General features: G+C 41.1%; 1 protein-coding gene across 1 annotated transcript; it reads left to right on the top strand.

Moving 5' to 3' along the window:
• The first annotated feature begins 8377 nt into the window (after nucleotides 1-8377).
• Nucleotides 8378-21380, top strand: fgg (fibrinogen gamma chain). Its single transcript, XM_068040570.1, has 9 exons — nucleotides 8378-8544; nucleotides 8639-8680; nucleotides 8787-8970; nucleotides 9087-9171; nucleotides 15624-15754; nucleotides 16457-16590; nucleotides 16682-16866; nucleotides 17718-17998; nucleotides 21031-21380. Exons 1-9 carry the CDS (start codon nucleotides 8473-8475, stop codon nucleotides 21213-21215), a joined length of 1299 nt encoding a protein of 432 aa, XP_067896671.1. The 5' UTR covers nucleotides 8378-8472; the 3' UTR covers nucleotides 21216-21380.
• The last annotated feature ends 4824 nt before the right edge of the window (nucleotides 21381-26204 follow it).

The raw sequence follows: 26204 nt of genomic DNA on the forward strand, positions 1-26204 counted from the left end.
TGATGAATTGAGATGGAGGTTGAAATCACCATGAGAGTAAAGCAGTGAAGATATCTCAGTGAAAATCTTTTTATGGTACTCACGTGTGGTGCAGAAAAACAGGATTTTATAAATGAGATATAAGAGGGATGGAGCAAGGTGGATGCTCAAAGGAGAAAATGCCAGATCAGGGGTCATATCAAGGTGTGATTTGGTGATAAGAGCCGCACCCCACCGCAATTGGTCTGGACAGGGAAAGTGGGGAAAGGTATAGCCAGGTGAGAAGGCTTCAATTAGAGGGACGACGTCATCACCCCTCAGCCAGATTTCTGTCAATCATAGGAAATAGGATCTGGAACAGGCAATTTGGCCCATCAAGCCTGCTCTGCCATTCAAACAGATCATGCCTTATCATCTGCCTCTACACCGTTTTTTCCCACTATCCCCATATCCCATGATGTCGTTCGTATTACAAAATCTATCGATTTCTGTCTTGAACATGCTCAATGATTGAGCTTCCACATCCTCTGGAGTAGAGAATTCCACAGATTCACCACCCTCTGAGTGAAGAAATTCCTGCTCAGTCTTAAATGGCCTGCCTCTTATTCTGAGATTGTGTCCCCTTGTTCTAGACTCACCAGCCAGAGGAAACATCCTATTCACATGTACCCTGCCACGCCCTGTAAGAACTTTGTAAGTTTCAATGAGATCACATCTCATTCTTCGAAACTCTAGAGAATACAGGCACAGTTTTTGCAATCTCTCCTCATAAGACAATCCTGCCATCCCAGGGATTAGTCTGGTGAACCTCTGTTGCACTCCCTCTATGGCAAGTATATCCTTCCTTGGATAGGGAGACCAAAACTATACACAACACTCCAGGTGTGGTCTCACCAATGGTTTATACAATTTAAACAATACATCTTTATTCCTGTACTCAAATCCCCTTGCAATGAAGGCCAACATACCACTTGCCTTCTTAATTGCTTGCTGCACCTGCATACTAGCTTTTAGTGACTCATGAACAAGGAAACCCAGGTCTCTTTGGACATCAACACTTCCCAACCTCTCACCATTTAAGAAATACTCTGCCTTTCTGTTTTTTCTACCAAAGTGGATCACTTTACACTTATTCACATTATATTCCAATTGCCATGTTCTTGCCCATTCACTTAGCCTGCCCAAAATCCCCTTGAGGCCCCCTTGCATCCTCCTCACAACTTACATTCCCACCTAGTTTTGAGAGATATCCAAGTCATTTATATAGATTGTAAGCAGCTGTGGCCCCAGCACTGATCCTTGCGGTACCCCGCTAGTCATAACCTGCCATCCTGAGAATGACCCATTTATTCCTACTCTCTGCTTTCTGTCTGTTAACTAATTCTCAATCCATGCCAGTATAGTACCCACAATCCCGTATGCTCTAATTTTGTTCACTAACCTCTTGTGTGGGACCTTATCAAAAGCCTTCTGAAAATCCAAATACACCAAATCCACTGTTTCTCAAAAAACTCCAATAGGTTTGTCAAACATGATTTCCCTTTCACAAATCCATGTTGACTCTGTCCAATTATGTCACTATTTTCCAAGTGTCCAGTTATCATATCCTTTATAATAGATTCCCAACATTTTCTCTGCTGCTGATATCAAACAAACATGTCTGTCGTTCTCGGTTTTCTCTCTCGCTCCCTTCTTAAATAGTGGGATTACATTTGCTACTTTCCAGTCTGCAGGAACCCTTCCAGAATCTATAGAATTTTGAAAGATAACCACCAATGCATCTACTATCTGTATAGCCACCTCCTTCAATACTCTGGGATGCAGCTCATCTGGTCCAGGGGATTTATCAACTTTCAATCCAATTAGTTTGAGTACTACTTTTTTATTGATACTAATTACTTTCAGTTCCTTATTTTTACAAGTACCTTTGGTTCTCTAGTATTTCTGAGAGATTTCCTGTGTCTTCCTCCGTGAAGACAGACACAAAGTAATTGTTTAGTCTCTCGGCCATTTCTTCCTTCTCCACCACAAACTCTCCTGTCTCCGCCTGCAATGTACCCACATTTGTCCTTGCTGATCATTTCCTTTTCACATACCTAAAGAAGCTTTAACAGTCCTCCTTTATTTTTCTAGCTAGCTTAGATTTATAATCTCTTTTCCCTTTCTTTATCAGTTTCTTGGTCCTCCATTGTCAGACTCTAAATTGCTCCCCATCCTTGGGCTTCCCACTTTTTCTGGCAACCTTAAAAGCCATTTCCTTTGACCTAATGCAATCCTTAACTTCTTTTGTTAGCCACAGTTGATTCACCTTTCCTGTCCTTTTTTTTTGTGTCTTAAGCAATGTATATTTGTTGTAAACCCTGAAATACTTCTTTAAATACTAGCCATTGCCTGTCTACCATCAAATCTTTCAATGTATTTTCCCAATCCACCTCATACCCTCAGTTTCCTTTGTTCAGATTCAAGACCCTAGTTTCAGAATAATCTATATCATTTTCAAACTTCATGTAGAATTCTGTCATATTGTGGTCACTATTTCCTAATGGCTCCTTTACAGCAAGGTTAATAATTAGCCCTTTTTCATTGCATAATACTAAATCTAAAAAAGCGCGATCCCTAGTTAGTTCTTCAGCGCACTGCTCCAAAAAACCATCAAGTATACACTCCAGGAATTCATCGTCCACAGCATTAGTGCTAATTAGGTTTGCCCAATCTATATGTAAATTGACGTCGCCCATTATTACTCTATTGTCCATGCTACATGCAGCTCTAATTTCCTGATTTATACCTTGTCCAACATTACCACTGTAGTTTGGTGGCCTATAAACAATTCCCATCAATGTTTGCTGCCCCTTGCTGTTCCACAGCTCCACTCAAACTGATTCTACATCTTGCTCCTTTGATCTAAGATCCTCTCTCACTAATGTACTGATCTCGTCCCTTATTAACAGCACTACCCCACCTCCTTTTCCCCTCTGCCTATCCCTCCGAAATGATGAATACCCCTAAATATTCAGTTCCCAGTCCTGGTCATCCTGTAACCATGATTCTGTAATGGCAATTAAATCATACCCATTTACTTGTATTTGTGCCTTCAAAATATCTACCTTATTGCCAATGCTGCGTGCATTCAGATTGAGTGCCCTTAACTTTGTTTTAATATGATTCTTCATCCGATCCTATTTGATGTTTGCCTTCATCTCATCTGCCTTCCAATTTTGGTCACTACGTCTCTACTTCCTGTTGCCAGTTTTGCTTCCCTCCAATCTGAGCTCCCTCTTAGGTTCCCAACCCCCTGATAATTTAATTTAAACCTTCCCCAATAGCAATAGCACATCTCCCTTCAAGGATGTTAGTCCCAGTCCTGCTAAGGCACAACCCATCCATCTTGTACATGTGTCACCCACTCCAGAACAGATCCCAATGCCTCAGAAATCTGATGCCCTCCCTCCTTCACCAATTCTCAAGCCATGTGTTAAATTACTTAATCCTCCTATTCCTATGCTCACTGGCACCATGATATTGATGCAATCATCCACAAGAAGCTCATGGATCACAAGTGCCTGTCCACAAGTGAACAGACATTCTGGAGGGAGATGAGGAGAGAGGTGATGAGAGCTGATACACTGGCAGTGTCCAAAGGGTCAGCAGGAAGGAGATTGGCAAGATCAGCCCCCAGCGTGTGGACTGGCCAGGAAGGTCAGAGAGAGAGTTGAATTGGGCAGTTGGGGTTGCTGCTCATAAGGTGGCAGTGAGGTATACCTCGATGGCACTTTGGAGGACGGAAAAAGAGGTACAGAGGGAATCTGTAGGCTTATCTAAGAGAGAATCAAGGTACGGTCAGCAGCAGGAGAATAGAACAGCCGAGGAGTGCTGTAGGGTTGGGGTACGGATTTGGGAGAGCAGAGTACACAAGAGGGGAGAAATGAAAGGAGGCACGATGACAGGAGAGAGGGGTCTAGGAGGGATAAAGAGAAAATAAGTAAAAAAGGATAGAAAAATGCTGAGAGAAGTCATGAGCTCTCCCTTACAGTCAGAAACAGGGGAATTTATTATGGAGAACAAAGAAATGGCTGACCAACTAAATGCATACTTTGGTTCTGTCTTCACAAAGGAGGACACAAATATCATACCAGAAATGTTGGGAAACACAGGGTTTGATGAGAGGGAGGAACTGAAGGAAATTTGAAGATGGCAGAACATATTGAGAGAGTAGTTAGTGAAGCATATGGGATCTTGGACTTTATAAATAGAGTCATTGAGTACAAAAGCAGGGGACATTCGAACATATGAATTAGGAGCAGGAGTAGGCCACTTGGCCCCTCGAGCCTGCTCCTCCATTCAACAAGATCATGGTTGATCTCATTGTAACCTCAACTCCACATTCCCACCTACACCAATAACCTTTCACCCCCTTGCATATCAAGGATCTATCTACCTCTGCCTTAAAAATATTTAAAGACTCTCCTTCCACCGCCTTTTGAGGAAAATTCCAAAGACTCACGACCCTCTGAGAGAAAATATTTCTTCTCATCTCTGTCTTAAATAAGAAACCCCTTATTTTTAAACAGTGACCCCCAGTTCTAGATTCTCCCACAAGAAGAAACATCCTTTCCACATCCACCCTGTAAAGACCGTTCAGAATCTTACATGTTTCAATGAAGTCGCCTCTAACTCTTCTAAATTCCAGCGGATGTCCAACTGTTCCTCTTAAGACAACTCGCCCATTCCATGTATTAATCTAGTAAACCTTCTCTGACTGCTTCCAATACATTTATATCCTTCTTTAAATACCCAGTACTCCAGATGTGGTCTCACCAATGCCCTGTATAGCTAAAGCATAGTATTCAATTTCCCTCGCAATAAATGATAAGATTCTATTAGCTTTCCTACTTACTTGCTGCACCTGCATATTAACCTTTTGCAATTTATGTACCAGGACACCCATATCCCTCGGCATCTCAGAACTCTGCAATGTCTCACTATTTAGATAATATGCTTCTTTTTCATAGTTACTACCAAAATGGATAATTTCACATTTTCCCACATTATACTCCATTTGCCAGATCTTTGCCCAGTCACTTAACCTATCTATATCCCTTTGGAGCCTCATTATGTCCTCTTCATAATTTACTTTCTGACCTATCTTTGTGTCATTAGCAAATGTTGCAATCATACCTTCAGTCCCTTCATCCAAGTTATTTAATTAAATTGTAAAAAGTTGAGTCCCCAGCACTGATCCCTGTGGCACACCACTTGTTACATCTTGCCAACCAGAAAATGACCCATTTATGCCTACTGTCTGTTTCCTGTTAGCTTGCCAATTGTCTATCCATGCCAAAATGTTACCCCCTACATCATGAGCTTTTATTTTCCACAATAACCTTTGGTGTGGCAGCTTATCAAATGCCTTCTGGAAATCTAAGTACTGTACATCCACTGGTTCCCCTTTATCCACAGCATATGTTAATTCTTCAAAGATCTCCAATAAATTGGGTAAACATGATTTCCCTTTCACAAAACCACATTGACTCGGCATGATTACCTTGAATTTTTCTAAGTGCCCTGCTATAACTTCTTTAATAATAGCTTCTAACATTTACCCTATGACAAATGTTAAGCTAACTGGCCTGTAGTTTCCTGCTTTCTGTCTCCGTCCCTTTTTGATTAAAGGAGTTACATTGGCTATTTTCCAATCTAATGGAACCTTCCCCAAATCGAGGGAATTTTGGAAAATTAAAACCAACTATCCCATTAGCCATTTCTTCTAAGAGCCTAAGATGAAGTCCATCAGGACCTGAGGACTTGTGATCCAACAGCTCCAACAATTTGCTCAGTACTACTTCTCTGGTGATTATAATTTTCTCGAGTTCCTCCCTCCCTTCTATTTCCTGATTTACAACTATTTCTGGGATGTTACTTGTATCGTCTATGGTGAAGATGAAATCAAAATACCGGTTCAATTCCTCTGTCATCTCCTTATTTTCCCTTATCAATTCCCCAGACTCACTTTCTATAGGACCAATGCTCACTTTGTTAACTCTTTTTTTAAAATATCTACAGAAACTTTTACTATCTGTCTTTATATTTTTTGCCAACTTCTCTCGTACTCTAATTTTTCTCTCCTTATTAATTTTTTAGTTGTTCTTTGCTGCTTTTTATATTCTGTCCAATCTTACCACTTGCCACCCATCTTTGCACAATTATATGCTTTTTCTTGAAGTTTGATATTATCTTTAACTTTTTTAGTTAACCACAGATAGTGGATCCTCCCCTTGGAATTTTTCTTTCTTGTTGAAATGTATCTATTCTGTGTATTCTGAAACATCCCCTTAAATGTCTGTTATTGCATCTCTATTGACCTATCCCTTAACCTACTTTGCCAGTTCACTTTTGCTTTCATGCCCTCATAATTGCCCTTATTTAAATTTAAAATACTAGTCTTAGACTCACTCTTCTCTCCCTCAAACTGAATGTAATATTCAATCATATTATGATCACTGCTGCCTTGGAGCATCTTCACTATGAAGTCATGAATTCATCCTATCTCGTTGAACAATACCAGGTCTAGTATAGCCTGCTCACTGGTAGGCTCCAGAATGTGCTGTTCTAAGAAATTGTCCCGAAAACATTCTATGAACTCCTCATCTAGGCTACCTTGGCTCATTTGGTTTTTCCAGTCTGTATGTAGATTAAAACCCCCCATGATTATCTGACAACCACCCATTATTTCTCCCTTTATACCTCATCCAAACATGTGGTTACTGTTAGGGAGCCTGTACACCACTCCCACAATTGACTTCTTGCCTTTATCGTTTCTCATCTCAATCCAAACCACTTCTACATCCTGGTTTCCTGAACGTAGGTCATCCCTCTCTATTGTGCTAATACTATCATTAATTAACAGAGCCACCCCTCCACCTTTTCCTAGCTTCCTGTCCTTCCTAAATGTCATGTACTTCAATATTCAGGTTCCAATCTATGTCATCCGGCAGCCATGTCTCTGTAATGGCTATCAGATCGTACTTATTTATTTCTATTTGCACTTTCAGTTCATCTGTTTTGTTTGGAATGCTGTGTGCATTCAGATACAGAGCCTTTAGTCTTGCCCTTTTATTATTTTTGTGACCTCTAGCATTGTCTGCTGATTTGCTCTTAGATTTGTACTCTCTGTCCCTTCCTGTCACAGTCTGTTTACCTTTCTCACTCGCCTGGTCTCTACTCTTTGATTTACCACATTTTCCCAAATTTGATCCCTTGCCCCCACTATTTAGTTTAATACCCTCTCTACTTCCCTAGTTATGCAGCTTGCTAGAAACTGGGCCCAGCACAGTTCAGGTGTAGACCATACCAACAGTACAGCCCCTACTTTCCCCAATACTGGTGCCAGTGCCCCACAAACCAGAACCCACTTCTATCACACCAGTCTTTGAGCCACACATTCATTTCTCTAATCTTATTTGCCCTACTCCCATATGCACGTGGCTCAGGTAATAATCCAGAGATTGTTACCTACATGGACCATGACAACTGGATCCTCCTCCTCCCACTGTAAATTCCTCTCCAGCCCTGAGCAGATGTCCTGAACCCTGGCACCAGGCAGCCAACACAGCCTTCTCAACTGTCACTTTTCGCTGCAGAGAACAGTGTCGATCCCTCACTATACTGTCCCCTACTACCACTATTCTCCTTTTTGCTCCCCTGCCTGAACGGCTTCCTGCACCACAGTGCCATGGTCAGTGTGCTTATCCACACTACAGCCCTCGCTCTTGTCAATACAAGTTGCAAGAACCTCAAACTTGTTGTTCAATTACAAGGGCTGAACCTCCCCATCATTGCCACTCCCCATCAGCAAACTTTCCCATCATTGCCGTTCCCCATTACCGCCACTCCCCATCGCTGCCACTTCCCAGTACCAAAATTCCCCATCACCGTCACTCCGAATCACCAAACTACCCATCACTGCCACTCCCCATCACCGCATTGCCCCATCACCACCACTCTGCTGCCCCATCCTCAACCCCGGATACTGTGATTTCCAATTGCCATTCTGGCACAGGGAAGGCACTTTGCGCCATCCATGCCCAAATTTCTTGGTCAGCATATCTTCCAACGTACTCTGGGAAATGGCGCAGAAGGTCCATTATTACTATACTTTAAAATATATATTTTGCACTAAAATTGTGTAAGATTGTGATTTAGCTGGCAACTTTACTATGTTATTGTATTATAATTCTATTTAAATAATGTGGAAATCAAAATTTAGCTATTGGCCCATCTTTGATACACACTTCCGTTCTACTAATTACTTGCAGCTAAGTGAGTGAGTCAGAGTTCATGACCTAATTCACTGTGTGCTCTGGGACTACGTCTCTTTAGCAATCATTGTGAACTCTTATCTCAGCTCAGAGACTCAATAAGATAAATCTGCTCTAGAGAACCCAGTTCATTCATGGTACACAGTGAGGGGGAATCTCTTTTTTGCTTCATACCATGTCAGGAGCAAGGGAAAAAATCTCACCCTTCCTGCACGTCCTGCTACTTGTGTTTTTATCTGTTAAAGCTGTAAGTGAATTTATGGGAAAGATATCAATGAATGACTTGTACTGGTTTGATTCTCCTGCTGTATACATGTGATAATGCTCTATTTTTATTACAGGTTTCTATGAAAGAAAAATGCTGCATCTTAGATGAAGATTTTGTGAGTAGCAATTCATTATGCTGCCTAACTTATAATCATAAGAAATGTGGCTTTCTAGATGGAACTGCCAATATTACACCGTTTTCTTTCTGTTGTGACAATTTAGGGAGAATTCTGCCCAACAACATGTGGAGTCGGTACATTTTTTCAAAGTTACCAAACAAAAATTGACGGACAACTTGGAAATATTGAAGATGATTTGAATGTCATTCAAAATCAAAGCACTGTAGCACAAAATAAGATTGACACCATTGAACAATCAAATACTATCATTAGGAAACAGTTGCCAGGTAATAATTCCATGCTAACTTATGTACACGCGTTAAAGTGTCAAAATATCAAACAACCAGAATGACTCCCCTGCCAAGATGCATATGACTTTTACCTGTATTCTTTTGTTTTAAAGATGCACTCAAGAAACATCTTCAAAACATACACACAGAGAGTGTCAGCTTTGAAAGAATCATGACAGAGAATGCTCGTGAAATAACGTAGGTACAAAATTACATTGTTCTGAAAGTGAAAAGATCAGGGAAAAATACTTGACTTTTTGAGAATCGACAATCATCTAAAAGAAGACTAAATATGCTGGAATTATTCAATTTTCCATTGATAAAAAGAGCAAACTGCAAAAGCTGTAAATTTGAAATGGAAACAATATGAGAATACACAGTAGGTTGTCAGTATCTTTAAAAAGCCAGGTTATTATCTTGGTGTTAGGTTTTTGCCCCTAATCAGTTAAATATATATTGGGCCTGATTGTGTGGTAGAAATAATAGTGAAGCTAACAGCTCTCACCATTATTTAGATGGAAATGGGAGTAACTTCCAGGGACTGCACATATGCAGTTAAACGAGAAAATGTGGAAGTTGCTGTCTGAAATACCCTGTTCCACCAAAAACTTTGAGAATATGGTAGCTTGACATCTGGCTCCCCATTCAAATACATTGAATGGTGTGAAGTCGCTGTACTTACCTGAGACATGTGAAGTAAACTCACCAGATTAAGTTAGGGCTTGTCCATTCCAATCTAAGTATGCTTTTAGTGGCATGGTAAATCTTGATTCCTGCTAAACAACCTCTCTGGCACTGAAAATGTACTTTTATAGGTGTGTAGTCTCATATTCTTCAGATTTTAATTAATGTTGGATAGATAAAAAAGTTAAAACATTTAAATTTTTTTACAATATCTTTGTCTTTATTTCCTCTCACTTAAGCCAGTCTTTCTTTCCCTCTCTTTATTTTGCTTTCTGTAGGTGGTTTGACATTAAATTAATTATTTGGACACTTCCTAGTTCAGACCCAGCACTGCTCATTAACAATTCTTCAATCGGTTTGAGCAAGGAGATACATGGGTTGCTGACCTCGTTTAAACAGGTCCCAGATAGCCTGTAGAGGGCGCCGTTTGGCTGTTTGTCTGACCACAGCTTCCAATGCAAAAGCCCATAGAAAGTTAATGGGCAAATGCAAGTGTAGAACTGTTTGCTGCTGATCGCACATTCCGGCCCATTGGGTTTTTACAGATAAATCATATCCAGACTCCTCTAAACAAGCTTGAGCACTATGCAACAATGTGACATTGACTTACTGTGTTTTAATCCTATTACACACCTATTACATACAGTGACCATGAGATTACTTGTACAGACAGAAAATCACTGGGGGACCCATCAGGAAAAGTTGCAAGTATGTAGTTCCAATCTGCTTATACTATTCAAAGCTAGAAGTTCACATCCCCCTGAGCTTATACCATTTATAGTGCGAGCAACTTCTTACTAGTGTGATGCTAACATGTTAACAAGCTCTGGTCATTTTTAATTAATATGTAAATCACTTTATAAACTACTTAGCCCTCTTTATTGCTTTCCTCATGGTTTGTACCTTACTATCCCATCTTTTTTCAACTGATCTATTGAGGTCCTAAGTTTCCTGGTCATCTGCTGACTGCTTAACTTGGTGCCTCGAACACATTGGTCAAGAGTTTCTACTCCATTCGCCTGAAATTAACCAAACCAGTGCAAACAATCATGGAACTTCAAGCGCAAATTATGTCCAATGCAAATCAAGTTTCTGCAGTTTTTTGCACTAGTTTTCAAAGCATTGTGTTACAAGCAGGCCCCATCCACAAAACTGGCCACGCCCCCAGATCAAATTAATCACCATGGCTTGTTTCTGCTAATTGTCCCTACTTATGGGCCTTTGAGGAGGCTCTTCAAATTAAACTGGTTCTTCTGTGTGCAACAGTACTAAAAGCACCTTTTAAAAGCTGTTGAATATGTATTCTTTTAACTTACAAAGAAAGAAACTGACCAGTGCACACCAATATAACTAGCAAATGGTTCTGTACAGTTTTTAAAAGTCATTTTCAGTTGCTTAAAATCGGATTAGTCACAGGTGGTGCAGTGGACACTCTGATTAAAAATGCTTGCTTTTTGTGATAACCCCATTTTCAGCTGTATTAATAAAACTGCACCAAGTTACCACTCTTAAATATATCAAGAAATATCTTTTAAAGCCAATTTAAAAAAAAACATTGATATTCTAAAAAGCTTCCTGATTCCATTGGTTCATGGCAGATTTTGCATTCATCGATGCAAATAAATTTGAGCAGAAAAGAAAACACTTCGCAAAACAAGCACACATTTGGGTGCAATTTGTGCTCGTATTGCCGATTGCTCTCAAACAGAAACCCTACCCTTCTTACTTGGAGATTGCTAGCCAGTAATATCTGTTTACAGGTTCTAATCCTAAACATGGCCTCTTAGAACCTGCTTATATCAGATTCTTAGTTTTACCCTGGGTAAGTGTATTTAATATTGAGAAAAGTTTAATAATGTTGTTAGAATTATTAGGTTCTTCCCCACATGGCCTACCCTGTCTACACTCAGAAGAACTAGAGGTCACTGTTTTAAAATAAGGGCTCGTCCTTTAAAGACAGAGATGTGGAGAATTTTTTTCTGTGAGATGGTCGTGACCCTTTGGAACTCTCTTCCTCAAAAGGCAGTGGAAGCAGAGTCTTTGAATATTTTTAAGGCAGAGGTAGATTGATTCTTGATAAGCAAGGGGGTGAAAGGCTATTGGGGGTAGGCGGGAATGTGGAGTTGAGGTTACAATCAGATCAGCCATGATCTTATTGAATGGCAGAGCAGGCTAGAGGGGCCGAATGACCGACTTCAGCTCTTAATTGGTATGTTCGAGTAGAGCATTGGGCAGATTTTCTGATTGGGCAATCCCAACTAGTTGCAACATTGCAGGGAGCACTAGCCACAGGCCCACAAACTCTTGGTTTAATAGAGGAAACATCTGAGTATCTGGGCCAGTGATTTCCCAACCAGTGCAAACTGCAATCTTGCAACATCTGATTAGGGAATCAAACCGCCTTTAGGCAACTTCATGAAGGTATGGAATAGTAGTAACGTCACTGACTTAGTAATCTTGAGTCCAGAATAATATCCTGGGGACATGGGTTCAAATCCCGCCAAAGCAGCTGGTGGAATTTAAATTCAATTAATTGATTTTTTAAAATCTGCAATTTAAAGCTAGTCTCAGTAATAGGAAAATAGGAGCAGGAGTAGACCATTATGCCTATCAAGTCTGCTCTGCCATTTAATTGGATCATGGCTGATCATCTACCTCAATGTCACTTTCCTGCACTATCCCCATATCCCTTGGTGTCATTAGTATCCAGATATATATCGATTTCTCTCTTGAACATGCTCAATGATTGAGCTTCCACAGCCCTCCAGTGTAGAGAATTACAAAGATTCACCACCCTCTGAGTGAAGAAATTCCTCCACATCTCAGTCTTAAATGGCCGATCCCTTCGTCTGAGATGATGTTCCTGGTTATGGACTCACCAGCCAGGGAAAACATCCAACCTGCCACGCCCTGTAAGAATTTTGTACATTTCAATGAGATCACCTCTCATTCTTTGAAACTCTAGAGAATACTGGCTGTGTTTCCACAATCTCTCCTCATAAGACAATCCCGCCATCCTGGGGATCAATCTGGTGAACCTCTGTTGCACTCTCTCTATGGCAAGTATATCCTTCCTTAAATGAGGAGACCAAAACTGAACACAATACTCCAGGTGCGGTCTCACCAAGGCTCTATACAATTACAACAAGACAGCTTTACTCCTGTACTCAAAACCCCTTGCAATGAAGGCCAACATACCATTTGCCTTCCTAATTGCTTGCTGCACCTCCAGGCTAGCTTTTAGTGACTCATGAACAAGGACACCCAGATCCCTTTAGACATCAACACTTCCCAATCTCTCACCATTTAAGAAATACTCTGTCTTTCTGTTTTTTCTACCAAAGTAGATAACTTCATACTTATTCCATTATATTCCATCTGCCATGTTCTTGCCCATTCACTTAGCCTGACCAAGTCCCCTCGAAGCCCCCTTGCATTCTCCGCACAACTTAAATTCCGACCTAGTTTTGTGTCATCAGTGAATTTGGAAATATTACATTTGATCCTCACGTGCAAATCATTTATATAGATTGTGAACAGCTCTGACCCAAGCACTGATCCTTTCAGTACCCCACTAGTAACAGCCTGCCATCCTGAGAATGACCCTTTTATTCTTAGTCTCTGTTTTCTATCTGTGAACCAATTCTCAATCCATACCAGTATATTACCCCCAACCCCATGTGCTCTAAGTTTATTTACTAACCTCCTGTGTGGGTCCTTATCAAAAGCCTTCTGAAAATCTAAATACACCACATCCACTGGTTCTCCTTTATCTATGCTACAAGTAACATCCTCAAAAAAACTCCAACAATTTCGTCAAACATAATTTCCCTTTCACAAATCCATGTTGACTCTGCCCAATCATATCATTATTTTCTAAGTATCTAGTTAGAACATCCTTTAGAATAGATTCTAATATTTTCCCTACTACTGACATCAAAGTAGCAGGTCTGTAATTCCCTGTTTTCTGTCTCCCTCTTTTCTTAAATAGTGGTGTTACATTTTCTACTTTCCAGTCTGCAGGAACCTTTTAGGAATCTATAGAATTTTGAAAGATAACCACCAATGCATCCACTAAATCTATAGCCACCTCCTTCAACACTCTGGGATGTAGCTCATCTGGTCCAGGGATTTACCAAACTTCACTCCAGTTAATTTTTTTGAGTAGTACCTCTTTATTAATACTAATTTCTTTCAGTTCCTCGTTTTCCTAGGGCTGGATTTTAAGCAACCCTCGATGTCGGGATCCATGATTGGGAGGGGGGGGTGTGGGTGGCCTGAAGATGGCTCTGGATGAGGCCCGCCACTGACCTCGATGCCGGCAGGGCCCGGCCCGATCTTCCCAGCGGTGGCGAGGCATCATGGCAGCATGTTCACAGCTGGGTGTTGGGACCATAATTTGAATCTTTAAATGAACTAAAATAATTCATTTAAATAAACTTACCTCGCCTCCTGATGTCCCGCTGTGATCTTCGGCCTGGCGGAAGGCACTCCCATGCCTTTGGATCCCCATCCAGGGAAACAGGGCGCAATACTGGTGGGGAGGGAGGAGGTAGGTTTCTCAGTGCAGGTGTGGGGGGTGGAACGGGGTCAAATTAATGTCTCGGGTGTAGGGGATGGTGGAATTGTTATAGTTTAAAGTTTGTGCAGTTGGGGGCGGGGGGAAGGTCAGCTGGTAAAGGTAAGTGTTTTTGGGGGGGAAGGGCAAATAATTAGTTTAATTGTTACTGGGGTGGTGGGAGAGGGGCAAAAGAGATGTATTTATTTAATTCAATTAAATCTTTCTTTAAATATTTAAATATGCTGGTAGAGCTAACAGCTCTTTAAAAATGGCATCAGCACCTGCACACAGGCAGCTGACACCATTGCCAGGACGGACAGCCTGCCACCTCTATGTGATTGGGTGGGCAGCTTGCCTCGGCTACTGAAATGAGCCACCACGCTTGGAATCATGGCGGATCTTTGGCATTTAGCCTGCCATTTTTTTCACCTGCCGGTATGCTTATAAAATTCAGCTCCTTCTATTTCTGGGAGATTTTCTGTATCTTTCTCCGTGAAGACAGACACAATGTAATTGTTTCGTTTCTTCTCCATTTCCCTATTCTCCATTATAAATTCTCCTGTCTCTGCCTGTAATGGACTCACATTTGTCCTTGCTAATCTTATACTTTTCACAAAGCTAAAGAAGCTTTTACAGAACACCTTTATGTTTCTTGCTAGCTTACTTTCATGGTTTCTTTCCCTTTCTTTATCAGTTTCTGGGTCATCCTTTGCTGGATTCTAAATTGCTCCCAATCCTCAGGCTTACCACTTTTTCTAGCAACCTTATAAGCCACTTCCTTTGACCTAATGCAATCTTTAACTTCTTTCGTTAGCCACGGTTGAGTCATCTTTTCTGTTAGGATTTTGTGTCTTAGAGGAATATTCATTGTAAATCATGTACTACTTCTTTAAATACTAGCCATTGCCTATCTACTGTCAAATCTTTTCGTGCACTTTCCCAATCCACCATAGCCAACTTGCCCCTCATACCTTCATAGTTTCCTCTAATGGTGCCATAAAACTATCAACAATTGTTGTAAAAACCCACCTGGTTCACAAATGCCCTTTAGGGAAGGAAATCTGCTGTCCTTACCTGGTCTGGCCTACATGTGATTCCAGACACACAGCAATGTGATTGCCTCTTAACTGCCCTCTGTAATGGCTGAGAAAGCCATTCAGTTGTCAAGGGCAATTAGGGATGGGCAACAAATGCTGGTCTTGCCAGAGACACTCACATCCCATGAAAGAATTTTTAAAAAGTGCCTGAAATGCTAACCTGTCTTTTCTTAAAGATGTTGATTGGCCTTCTGTGTATTTCAATCATCTTCTGTTTTGATCTTGATTTGTTGAGATCTGTTACTATTGTGAATGTTGTTGTCTTTCACCGGAGGTAATGCATGTAGCTTTCTTTTATTTTTCAACAGGGAATTGGAAAACTTAATAACAACGAACAATGAAAAAATCAATCATTTAAAGTCTCTTACCCAAAAGCTGCAGGATAGGTGCGACACACCATGTCAAGACACTGTTCAAATAAATGAAATCACAGGTCAAGGTTAGCATTCCTGTTAAATAGTTACATTTTTGTACGTATTGAGTTTCCTGTTACTGCCATTTATGACTTTAAAGATTGCCCCACTTTCTTCTTCAGTTGGGTAGTTTATTGTTTTATATATCCTGACTTGAATCCTAATTTGCACCAAGTGCTGTTCACCCATCAACCCTGTGTTCACCAACCTACATTGGCTCCAGGTGCAGCACACACTGAATTTAAAATTCTCATCCTTTGGTTCTAATCCCTCCATGCCCTTGCTCCCTCCCTATCTCTGTAACCTCCTCCAGCCCCACAACACTCTAAGAACTCAGCATTCCTCCAGTTCTGATCTCTTGCACCTTCCCAGTTTCCTTTGCCCCAATAATTGGTGGCCATACCTTCAGAGCCCTAAACTCTGGAATTCCCTCACTAAATCTGCACCTCTACCTCTGTTTCCTCTGTTAAGACACTCCTTAAACCTAACTCTCTGTCCTAATATCTCCTTATGTGGCTTGGTGTCAAATCTTCTCCGAAAATACTGCTCGGAAATGCCTTGATTTCACACTATTAAAGGCAAGTTGATGTTGTTTATTATAGTTTTATTAACAATTATTATTTTTTCAGTATTTCACCATTGAAAAATATTGAGTTGTTTGGAAAGTTGCTATGGTAACTGTAACGTAATTACAAGCACTCAATGAACTATAATCTGATCCTATTCAGATTGCCAAAGTATTGCTGATAAAGGCGTTACACGCAGCGGCCTGTACTACATCAAACTACTGAAAGGCAAACAGAAGTTCTTAGTGTATTGTGAGATAGAGCCAAATGGGAGAGGCTGGACAGTGCTACAAAGGGTATGTTACACCACAGTTATGCTATTGATGAGCAGACTTTTTTCATATGGTAAAAGATACAATCATGCAATGCTCTCCTAATTTCTTTCAGCGACTCGATGGCAGTGTGGACTTCAACAGACACTGGGTTGAGTACAAGGAAGGGTTTGGATACTTATCACCCGGTGGTTACACAGAGTTCTGGCTTGGTAATGAGAAAATACATTTAATAACTACACAGCATTCTGGACCCTATTTGCTCCAAATAACCCTGAAGGACTGGTCAGGGCACCACAGGTAATCATTGATTTAATCATGTAAACAATAAAATGTAGGTGTTACCATTTATAAGGATTCTAAAAAAAAAATTACTGAACAATATGGCACTAGTGTTTAAAAGATTTACATTTGATGTGCCAAATATTTGTTTTTAGTTCATTTTTTCACATTTATAGAAACTACTATTTAATTTTATTTCACTGATTTTTGCTGAGGTTGTCGGGATTCTCACCTCTCCCCCACGCTCTCATTCTCTAATTAAAGGGTGGTCAGTTCATGCAAGTGACATGGGTTCATCCTTGCTCTGCCGTTCTCTTCTGCCCTCCACTTGACACCCTCTGACAGTCTGGCAGCACGTTTATTATAGGCCAGATGCAAATTTTAAGATGCAGTTGTATGCCTTGGTTTTGCATTGCTGCTATTACTTTGCATTAATGCAAATAACTAAGGTGTTAAGTTACTAATCTAAAGGCATATCAAATTTTTAGCAGATGATTTGAGATGACCTCAAGGTACAGTGCTCCTTTTAATTCAATACCACTTAATTATCTGATCATTTGATATTTTTTGAACACTGTATTTCCATTTTGCTGGAAAATTCAATTTTTTGCACACAAGAACAATTGGATCACTAGAAGTACTTTGGTTCAGCTTCACTTTGGCTCCAGACTTTTAAAATACATATCTAAACTTTTTCATTTTTGCAGAGATACTATTGTCCTTTTGGCTCCTCACTGCGCGGGACAGTTAATAGACATTTGGTCACCAATGAGTGGAGCTCAGTTTTATGTCGGTGTGTTTATACTACACAAGGAGAGAGGATCGTCTTTCTATTGGGTCAATGTCTGCCATTTTTTCTTCCCCACCAGATATGCTGAATATATGGATTTTAAAGTGGGAAGTGAGGAGGACAAATATCGCTTGCGTTACAGCTTTTACAATGCTGGGGATGCTGGAGATGCCTTTGACGGCTTTGACTTTGGAGACGATCCCAGTGATAAATTCTATACTGCTCATAACGGGATGCAGTTTAGCACACCGGACGCTGATCATGATAGGTACAATGAAGGCAGCTGTGCTGAACAGGATCGATCTGGCTGGTGGATGAACAGGTGCCATGCAGGAAATCTTAACGGCAGATATCACCAAGGTAACATTTCTCACCAACAACACAATCTCGTCAGCGACGTGTCAGGCAAAAATTATAACGCATTTCCCACGAAATTGATTGACAAGCAATTCATTGTCAAGGAAATATTATCCCTGATGCAAGGTCAGGGTTCGGTTTTCATAAGTACACAAGACTACGAAATAAAATACAAAAGCAAAATGCTGAGGTTGCTAGAAATCTGAAATAAACACAAAGTGCTGGAACTACTCAGCGGGTCCGGCAGCATCTATGGAGAGACAAACAGAGTTAACATTTCAGGTTGATAACATTTCATTGGAACTATGAAATATTTTGTCATGGAAATAGTAACTGCAGAGCCTTATTGACATATTATACTCATATCCTGGTAGTTTTAACAGTATAGCAACAAAGACCCCCATTCAAAGACCCTTGGTTTGAGTCCAGGCTAAAGCTGATACCTGGCTACACTGAATGCTTGAGCAATGTTTTTGCTCACAGACAGACCATTAAATGTGGGCCCCAAAGATACTCCAGCATGACGTCTGAGGAACAAAATCAGCAGTGAAACCTCTTCCATCATATATGTCCTGTAAAATCAATGGCAAAGTGATGATAATGGCAGCTGTGAAGAAGCTTGAAGCCTTACTAACGGCAGAGTGCACAAGTACACAAACGTACCCAGCTTCTGCTTGGCACTTGTTGGTGAGGTTGGGGTGGTGTTATGACCGAGGCAGGAGGAGTGCACTGTTTATTCTAGCTCCACTTCTCCACAGGTCACAACATATATTTACATTTTTTCCCACTTACCGATACAGCCAATCATAGACTCTATTTTTATCCCAGAATTAAACACACCAACCAGATTTCTTTAACAAACAACAAAATTATCAGTTTATTATAAAACAAGTCTTAACCAGTAATGAAGGGAGGCATAAATACGTACATTGAAATATTAAAGTTCCCTTTTTACCTTAGCCCCTCAGATTCACACACACACTGGAAAAAAAGGGAATTTTTTGTTTTTAGAGCTCGAAAACAGACAAAAAAAAACCACGGGCTGAATACTTGCTCATTCAGATGAGATTTGATGTGTTCTAAAACTGGCATTAAGTCTGGCCTCCAAGTACATGTAGACGGGTCACTGGGATCTTTTAGAACAGCTCTTTTCAGGCAGCATTGAGAATTAATTTAGCAGGCTTTTCTTCAAAGACAGGAGACAAGATGAGTTGACACAGTGGACTTCTCAGGGTCTTTTAGAGAGGTGCTGGAAAGCTGAGCTGGGCTGTGGTCTTCTCTCCTTCCTTGGAATTCTCTTGTCTCCTTGGAAGTTCTCTCCCTTTTTATACAGTTCAACCCTAACTCAAAACAATTCAAAAGCAAAACTGGCAACAGGAGGTCAACCTTTTGACTTCCAGCAATCTTGACCTGTCACTTCTTTCTAAGCAACTTCTCCAGGTATCCAAAATTCTCTAGTTTATTGAGCTGGAAGTCAGGTGGTTTCCCAGAAAAGCTTGTTTTTGTTGCTGGAAGTCGGGTGGTTTCCCAGAAAGGCTTGTTTTCCTCACAAGACCCCTCAGTACCTCTTTTAATAAACATTTCCAGGGACTGTTTTTCAAAGTCAAGTGGCCTTTACATGACCCCCTTTGAAAACCCCAAAGTATGACATTTCTTCAACCTTTCACAAATTAATCCTCAAAAAATATATTTAACAAAAGAGACACTTTCATAACAGTGGGATTCGTCTGGTCAAGAATAGGAGGAGAGGGGATCCGAGGGGATGGGGTTTGAGGAGGGTCTCACAGTGGCCTACAGCAATTTTGTGGGCCCACAGAAATTGAAATAAATAGTTTCCTTGGCCACTTTCTGGGTCGGTTCCAATGCTGATTGGGCTATTCAACATGTGATAAAAATGGGCAGTGTGTGCCCATTTATACCTGAAAATTGCAGTTGGGTTCCTACATCTGCAATTTGCATATTTATGCAGCATCCTGCTGGAAAGAGGCAGGCAGGCTGCTCAGCTATTTAAAGGCCTGTCTGAAATTGGCAAAAGGTTGGCCTTGGAGGTCAATGGGTCAACTGAAGTGCTCCCCCAAATTTTCAACTGCCAGCCACCTGTTTTTAGGTAAGAAACAGGCAGAGGACTGTTGAAAATCACCTCCAGTGATTCAGGAAGACTCACAGAGAGAACGTGAAAAATATTGGGATTTTTTTCATTCCTCTTATGTGTAAGTTGCTCAATTCAGTACTTAGTGCGATATGAAGCTGTGCAGAACGGGAATTTCTCAGATTCAGTTCCCCAACTGTGCCAAGTTTGCCAAGCTCAGCCAAGGCAGGAGTGGGTGCCACAACTGGCCTGAGTAACCACAGTTTGGGAGGGGAAGAATATGCCCAGATTTCCACTGCTGACAGCTATCTAGGTGACAGCTATCTACCCTGCTGGATAATGTCTTTATGTGGACAGTGGATGAAGGAAATGGTTGGGCTTGACTGTGATTCAACTTCACTCTGCTCACCTCCCATATCCCAGTTGAATGGACTGCTAATGTTCTCGTATGACACGAAGAATGAGTACTTGGATAAGATACTTAAGTACCCTAGTGTGAGTAACTTGTCCTAATAAGTATAACACTCAGCTCTAATTACACTAATTACATAGAATTTACAGCACAGAAACAGGCCATTTGTTTCAATGAGTCTGTGCTGTACTTTATGCTCCACACAAGTTTCATCCCATGCTACTTCATCTAACGGTCCCTATCAGCATAACCTTCCATTCCGTTCTCCCTCGTGTACTTATCCAGCTTCCCCTTAAATACATCTATGTAAGTTTCCAATTCTAGCCACTCTCTGGGTGAAGAAATTTCTTTTGAATTTCTTATTGGATTAATTAATGACTATTTTATATTAATGATGTGTGCTTTCAGAAGCTAAATTTGGAAAGGGAACATAAATAAATGTGACTGATTAGTCAGGCATGTGCTTTCATGGTACTACCAAAGCTGTGGTGCAGAATTATTATTGAAAGCTATTCATTTTTGCCTTTGTTTCAGGTGGAGTCTACACAGCACAGCAGACTGCAAGTGGATTTGATGATGGCATTATCTGGACAACATGGCACAATCGCTGGTACTCCCTTAAAGAGACCACAATGAAAATCATACCGTACAAAAGATATATGACGTTACAAAGGACGAGACAAACAGAACAGTCCCAAGCAGAAAGAGGAGATTACTAAGTGATTCAAATAAAATCATCCCCTTAGCAGTCACATAATTTGGCTTTCAGTTTATCATATTGTGAATGCTTTGAGTTTGTATAACACTCATAACAAGAGTAAACTTGCTGTATGCTGACACTAAACTGGCTGAGACCAGAATAAAGGGCCCATTCAAATACAAAATCCTATCTTTACTCTTTTTGGTTGCCAACAAATCTGTTATCACGTATGTCTGGCATGAGTTGCTTTTAACTCAGACTTCCAGCAGTGACAACTTTTCTTTGGAGGGGAGATTCCACAAATGAGATTTACCAAATCCTGGTATCATTTCCAATTATCTCAACTATTTGATTCACCTCCACTTCTACCACGTTTGGCAGCTTTGTTCTTTTTTTGGGCCTTAATCAATAAAGTCACAATTTTTCTAATTCTTAGCTTTGCCATTTTTTAAAAAGAAAAGTCCCAATTTTAACTCGGGGTAGGAATTGGGTGGGTGGATGAGGGACAGGGCCGAGTGGCAAACCCTCCTGACCTCTTCATTGTGAGGCACCACCACTGTGAGACAGCCTCACCATGAGGCCCTGGCACTGTGAGGTCACATCTCTGTGAGGCCTTGGCAACATCAACACAAGACCCTGACACTGCCACTGTGAATCCCCAGCAATGCAAGGGCCCAGTACCATAAGACCCTGAAACCATCACCACAAGGCCCTGGCACCATGAGGTCCAGTACTGTAAGGCCCTGTGGTGTGGAAAGTGCTTGTGGCCTGAGCTAGCTAAGACTCCCTTGATCTTGGGGACTCTTTTTCCTCTTTACATGTCCTCCTTTTATGCTCCAGCAGTGTTTCCACAAAAGTGTCACTGGTATTTTACAGACAGGAAGCAAAAGGGGCTGTAACCAATACTTTGCATGCAGTGGGCTGGGGAGGGGCAGTCAGTGGCAGTCCCAACAGTCTGGCAGCAGGGAAATTAAGGTTAGGTTAGGGTAGGTCTCACTACCTGATTTTCCCCACTGAATCTATTGCTGACTCACTTGGTTTGGGATGAGAATGAGGAGAAATCCAGTCCTATAGGTATAAAGGAAACTTGGTTAGGGGTGAGAGCATAAATTGTTATCACACTGGAAATTCATATGCTGTTCAAAAGGGGAGATATGAGTCCAGGAGTGGAATAAGCATGCTGATGCATTGAAGGGACTTAAATTGTTTAGCAGGCAGCAAAGGGAGCTCAAAGCCCTGGCAGACCTAGGAAAAAGTGGGTGTTTGCAACAACAGTATCAGAGTGGGTTGATAGGTTTACAATTGATAGTGCTGTTAATTGTATGGGACCCATGTCACAGAAACTAGCACTGTTTCTGCTATATAAAAGCCCCTGTGGGTGAGAAAATAGCTAACCAAGAAGTTACAAAGAGGAAAATGGCCACAGTGATGAAAGAAATAGAAATGTGCTGGAAATACAACTGTGTTGAATGAAGAGCTTAAATATTTTTATAATGATGCAAGAAGGTTTGGAAATAAACTATTAGGATTAGAGGCTTGATTGGATTAACATCATAGGCTTCACAGCAATATAACAGCACCATAAAATGGACAAGAAATATTTCATATAGAAAGGCTGAATCCTTGATAGAACATTCCCAGTGAGGCGCAGTGCTCTGCGAAAACACTGGTCAGGCAAATAAGTGACGCACAGCTCCTAATTTGTTCTCTATTAATTTAAATGGTCAGAAAATAAGGAACTGTGGGTGCACAATTTCCCTACCAGCGCTTTCTGAGAGTGCGGCTCCACATTGGAGCCCTTGATTGGGAGACTAGCCCTAGAATGATTTGGTATGATAGATTTTCAAAAGCGTGTCACAAAAATCTAAAAATATTTCCCAAAGGAACACTGATGGATGAAATTGGTCTTCAGTGCTAGGGCAAAATGGGCAATTATGACTCACTGGAAAAGAGAACTGGGCATGGTATAAAACTGCTGCTGATTTGCTATTGCCCATTTTATGCTACCCACACCCCCCAACACCCCTTCCACCCCAGACGAACTTCACCCTCTGAGACTGTAAGCAATTGGAAGTGTGGGACATAGCTTTCTACCGCAGGATTTAAAAACCTTCATGAAGCTTAAAGGGGCAGAGAAGTTTTTTTCTTGTAAAGGAGGTTTGAAAATTGTTAGACAACAACGCCAAAAATCCACAAGCATGTGATCCTGGAAGATCATATTGAGATCATGCCAGCAGTGCTTTCAGGCATTGATTGAGATTGCGGGATCAGTGGGAGAAAATCTACCACATCGCTAAAGGAGCATATCCGGCTCCATACAGCTGGAAATCCCGGGCTGTGCCTGTCATGATGGAGCTTGTGGGGGTTTATGGGGGGTGTGGGGGGGAGAGGTTGTCCAGGTTCTCCAATGAGGCTCAATTTTGTCGCGCTTCAGACTTTGTAAGTGTGCTGAACCATCTCAGGACTTAACTGCTTTGAGACAAGGAATTCCTCGCCCCCAAGAGAAAGTCCGAGAGAAACATAACAGCCAAATGCAGATAGTGCCTAGAAGAAGCATGAGGCTAGGTTTAAAGTTTAAGAGATCATACAATTAGGAATTCATGAAGGCAAAAAACAGTTGGTACATGCAGTATCAGTTTCGATTAAAATTATTGTTGCACCAAAGTTGACTTTTATGACAGAATGAGCTATGCTATGGTGTCAATCCACAGGGGCTATTCCATTCACCTTTGGCGTAAGAGACACAAGAATCCTGGAAAAATGGCACATGTAGCATAGCATAATAATATGCATTGGAACAGACACCGTTTTGCATGTATACACAAAATTCCCTAACTCCATGCCTCCCATTGGAAAGCTGCAACGAAGGAAACCACATCAGAGTGTTTTAGGCCTATCGCATTTCACACCTCCTTCAAACATGGCTCACCACTGGGAGTGTAGGATCAGAGAATTTACCGCAACACATTAAAAAGCTAAAAGAATTTGATGTTTTTGTTGGAGGTAACAAGGTCCAAGGTATTTAAATTATTGAGTGGCATGGACAATGTGGATGTGAGTCGGTTACTTAGCTTAGACTATTACTCAAAACCTAAAGGACAGAGTTGCAGATTAACATGCCTGAACCAAGACTGGAGATTAGAAGATTTTATTTCCCAAAGAGCAGTAGATTTGTGAAATAGACTCCCAGATAAAAAGCAACAAATGCTGTGTTGATTAACTTATTTGAAAAGAGTTGATGCCATATCTGATTAACAACAGGATTGAAGGCTACCAGGATAAGGATATATAGACTCAATGATTCTTATGCTGTTGTGATCAGGAAATACTGTCCATGGTTAAAAAAAAAGAGACTTGCAACAATTAATGATATCTTTGAGTCAGATTACCTTATGAGGTCAAGAAGACGTCTCTCAGTTTTATCTTCCTGAATGGCTTATCATAAGATCATGAGAACTAGGAGCAGGAGTAGGCCGTCCGGCCCCTCGAGCCTGCTCCGCCATTCAATAAGATCATGGACTCAGATCCACTTACCCGTGCTCCCACAGTATCCCTTAATTCCTTTATTGTTCAAAAAGTTATCTACCTTAGCTTTAAAGACGTTTACTGAAGAAGCGTCAACTACTTCACTGGGCAAGGAATTCCATAGATTAACAACCCTCTGGGTGAAGAAGTTCCTTCTTAATTCAGTCCTAAATCTGCTCCCTCTAATCTTGAGGCTATGCCCTCTTGTCCTAGCTTCACCTGCCAGTGGAAACATCCTCTCTACTTGTATCTTATCTATTCCCTTCATGATTTTATATGTTTCTATAAGATCCCCCCTCATTCTTCTGAACTCCAATGAATATAATCTCAATCTACTCAGTCTCTCCTCATAAGCCAACCCCCTCAACTCCGGAATCAACCTAGTGAACCTCCTCTGCACCCTCTCCAGTGCCAGTATATCCTTTCTTAAGTGAGGAGACCAAAACTGCACACAGTACTCCAGGTGCGGCCTCACCAGTACCTTATACAGCTGCAACATAACCTCTCTGCTTTTAAACTCAATCCCTTTAGCAATGAAGGACAAAATTCCATTTGCCGTCCTAATTACTTGCTGTACCTGCAGACCAACCTTCTGCGATTCATGCACAAGGACACCGAGGTCCCTCTGCATAGCAGCATGCTGCAACTTTTTACCATTCAAGTAATAATCCTTTTTCCTGTTACTCCTACCGAAATGAATGACTTCACATTTACTAACATTGTATTCCATCTGCCAGACCTTTGCCCACTCACTCAATGTATCTATGTTCCTCTGCAAAGTTTCACAGTCATCTGCACACTTTGCTCTGCCACTCATCTTAGTGTCATCTGCAAACTTTGACACCCTACACGTGGTCCCCAACTCCAAATCATCTATATAAATTGTAAATAATTGCGGTCCCAACACCGATCCCTGAGGCACACCACTAGTGACTGATTGCCAACCAAAATAGCACTCATTTATCCCCACTCTCTGCTTCCTGTTAGTCAACCAATCCTCTATCCATGCTAATACTTTACCCCTAACGCCATGCATCCTTATCTTATGCAGCAGCCTCTTGTGTGGCAGCTTGTCGAAGGCCTTTTGGAAATCTAGGTACACCACATCCACTGGGTCCCCATTGTCCACCTTGCTCGTAATGTCATCATAGAATTCCAAAAGATTTGTCAAGCATGACCTGCCCTTCATGAACCCATGCTGCGTCTGCCCAACAGGACAATTTCTATCGAGATGCCCTGCTATTTCTTCCTTGATGATAGACTCAAGGACTCAAGCATCTTCCCCACTACAGAGGTTAAGCTAATCGGTCTATAATTCCCCATCTTTTGTCTACCTCCCTTTTTAAACAGTGGCGTCACATCTGCTGTTTTCCAATCAGCTGGGACTACCCCAGAGTCCAGCAAATTTTGGAAAATTACCGTCAGTGCACCTGCTATTTCTCCCGCCATCTCTTTTAGAACCCTGGGATGCATTCCATCAGGG

This window comes from Heterodontus francisci, chromosome 1, assembly GCF_036365525.1.
Source record: "Heterodontus francisci isolate sHetFra1 chromosome 1, sHetFra1.hap1, whole genome shotgun sequence".
Lineage (NCBI taxonomy): Eukaryota > Metazoa > Chordata > Chondrichthyes > Heterodontiformes > Heterodontidae > Heterodontus > Heterodontus francisci.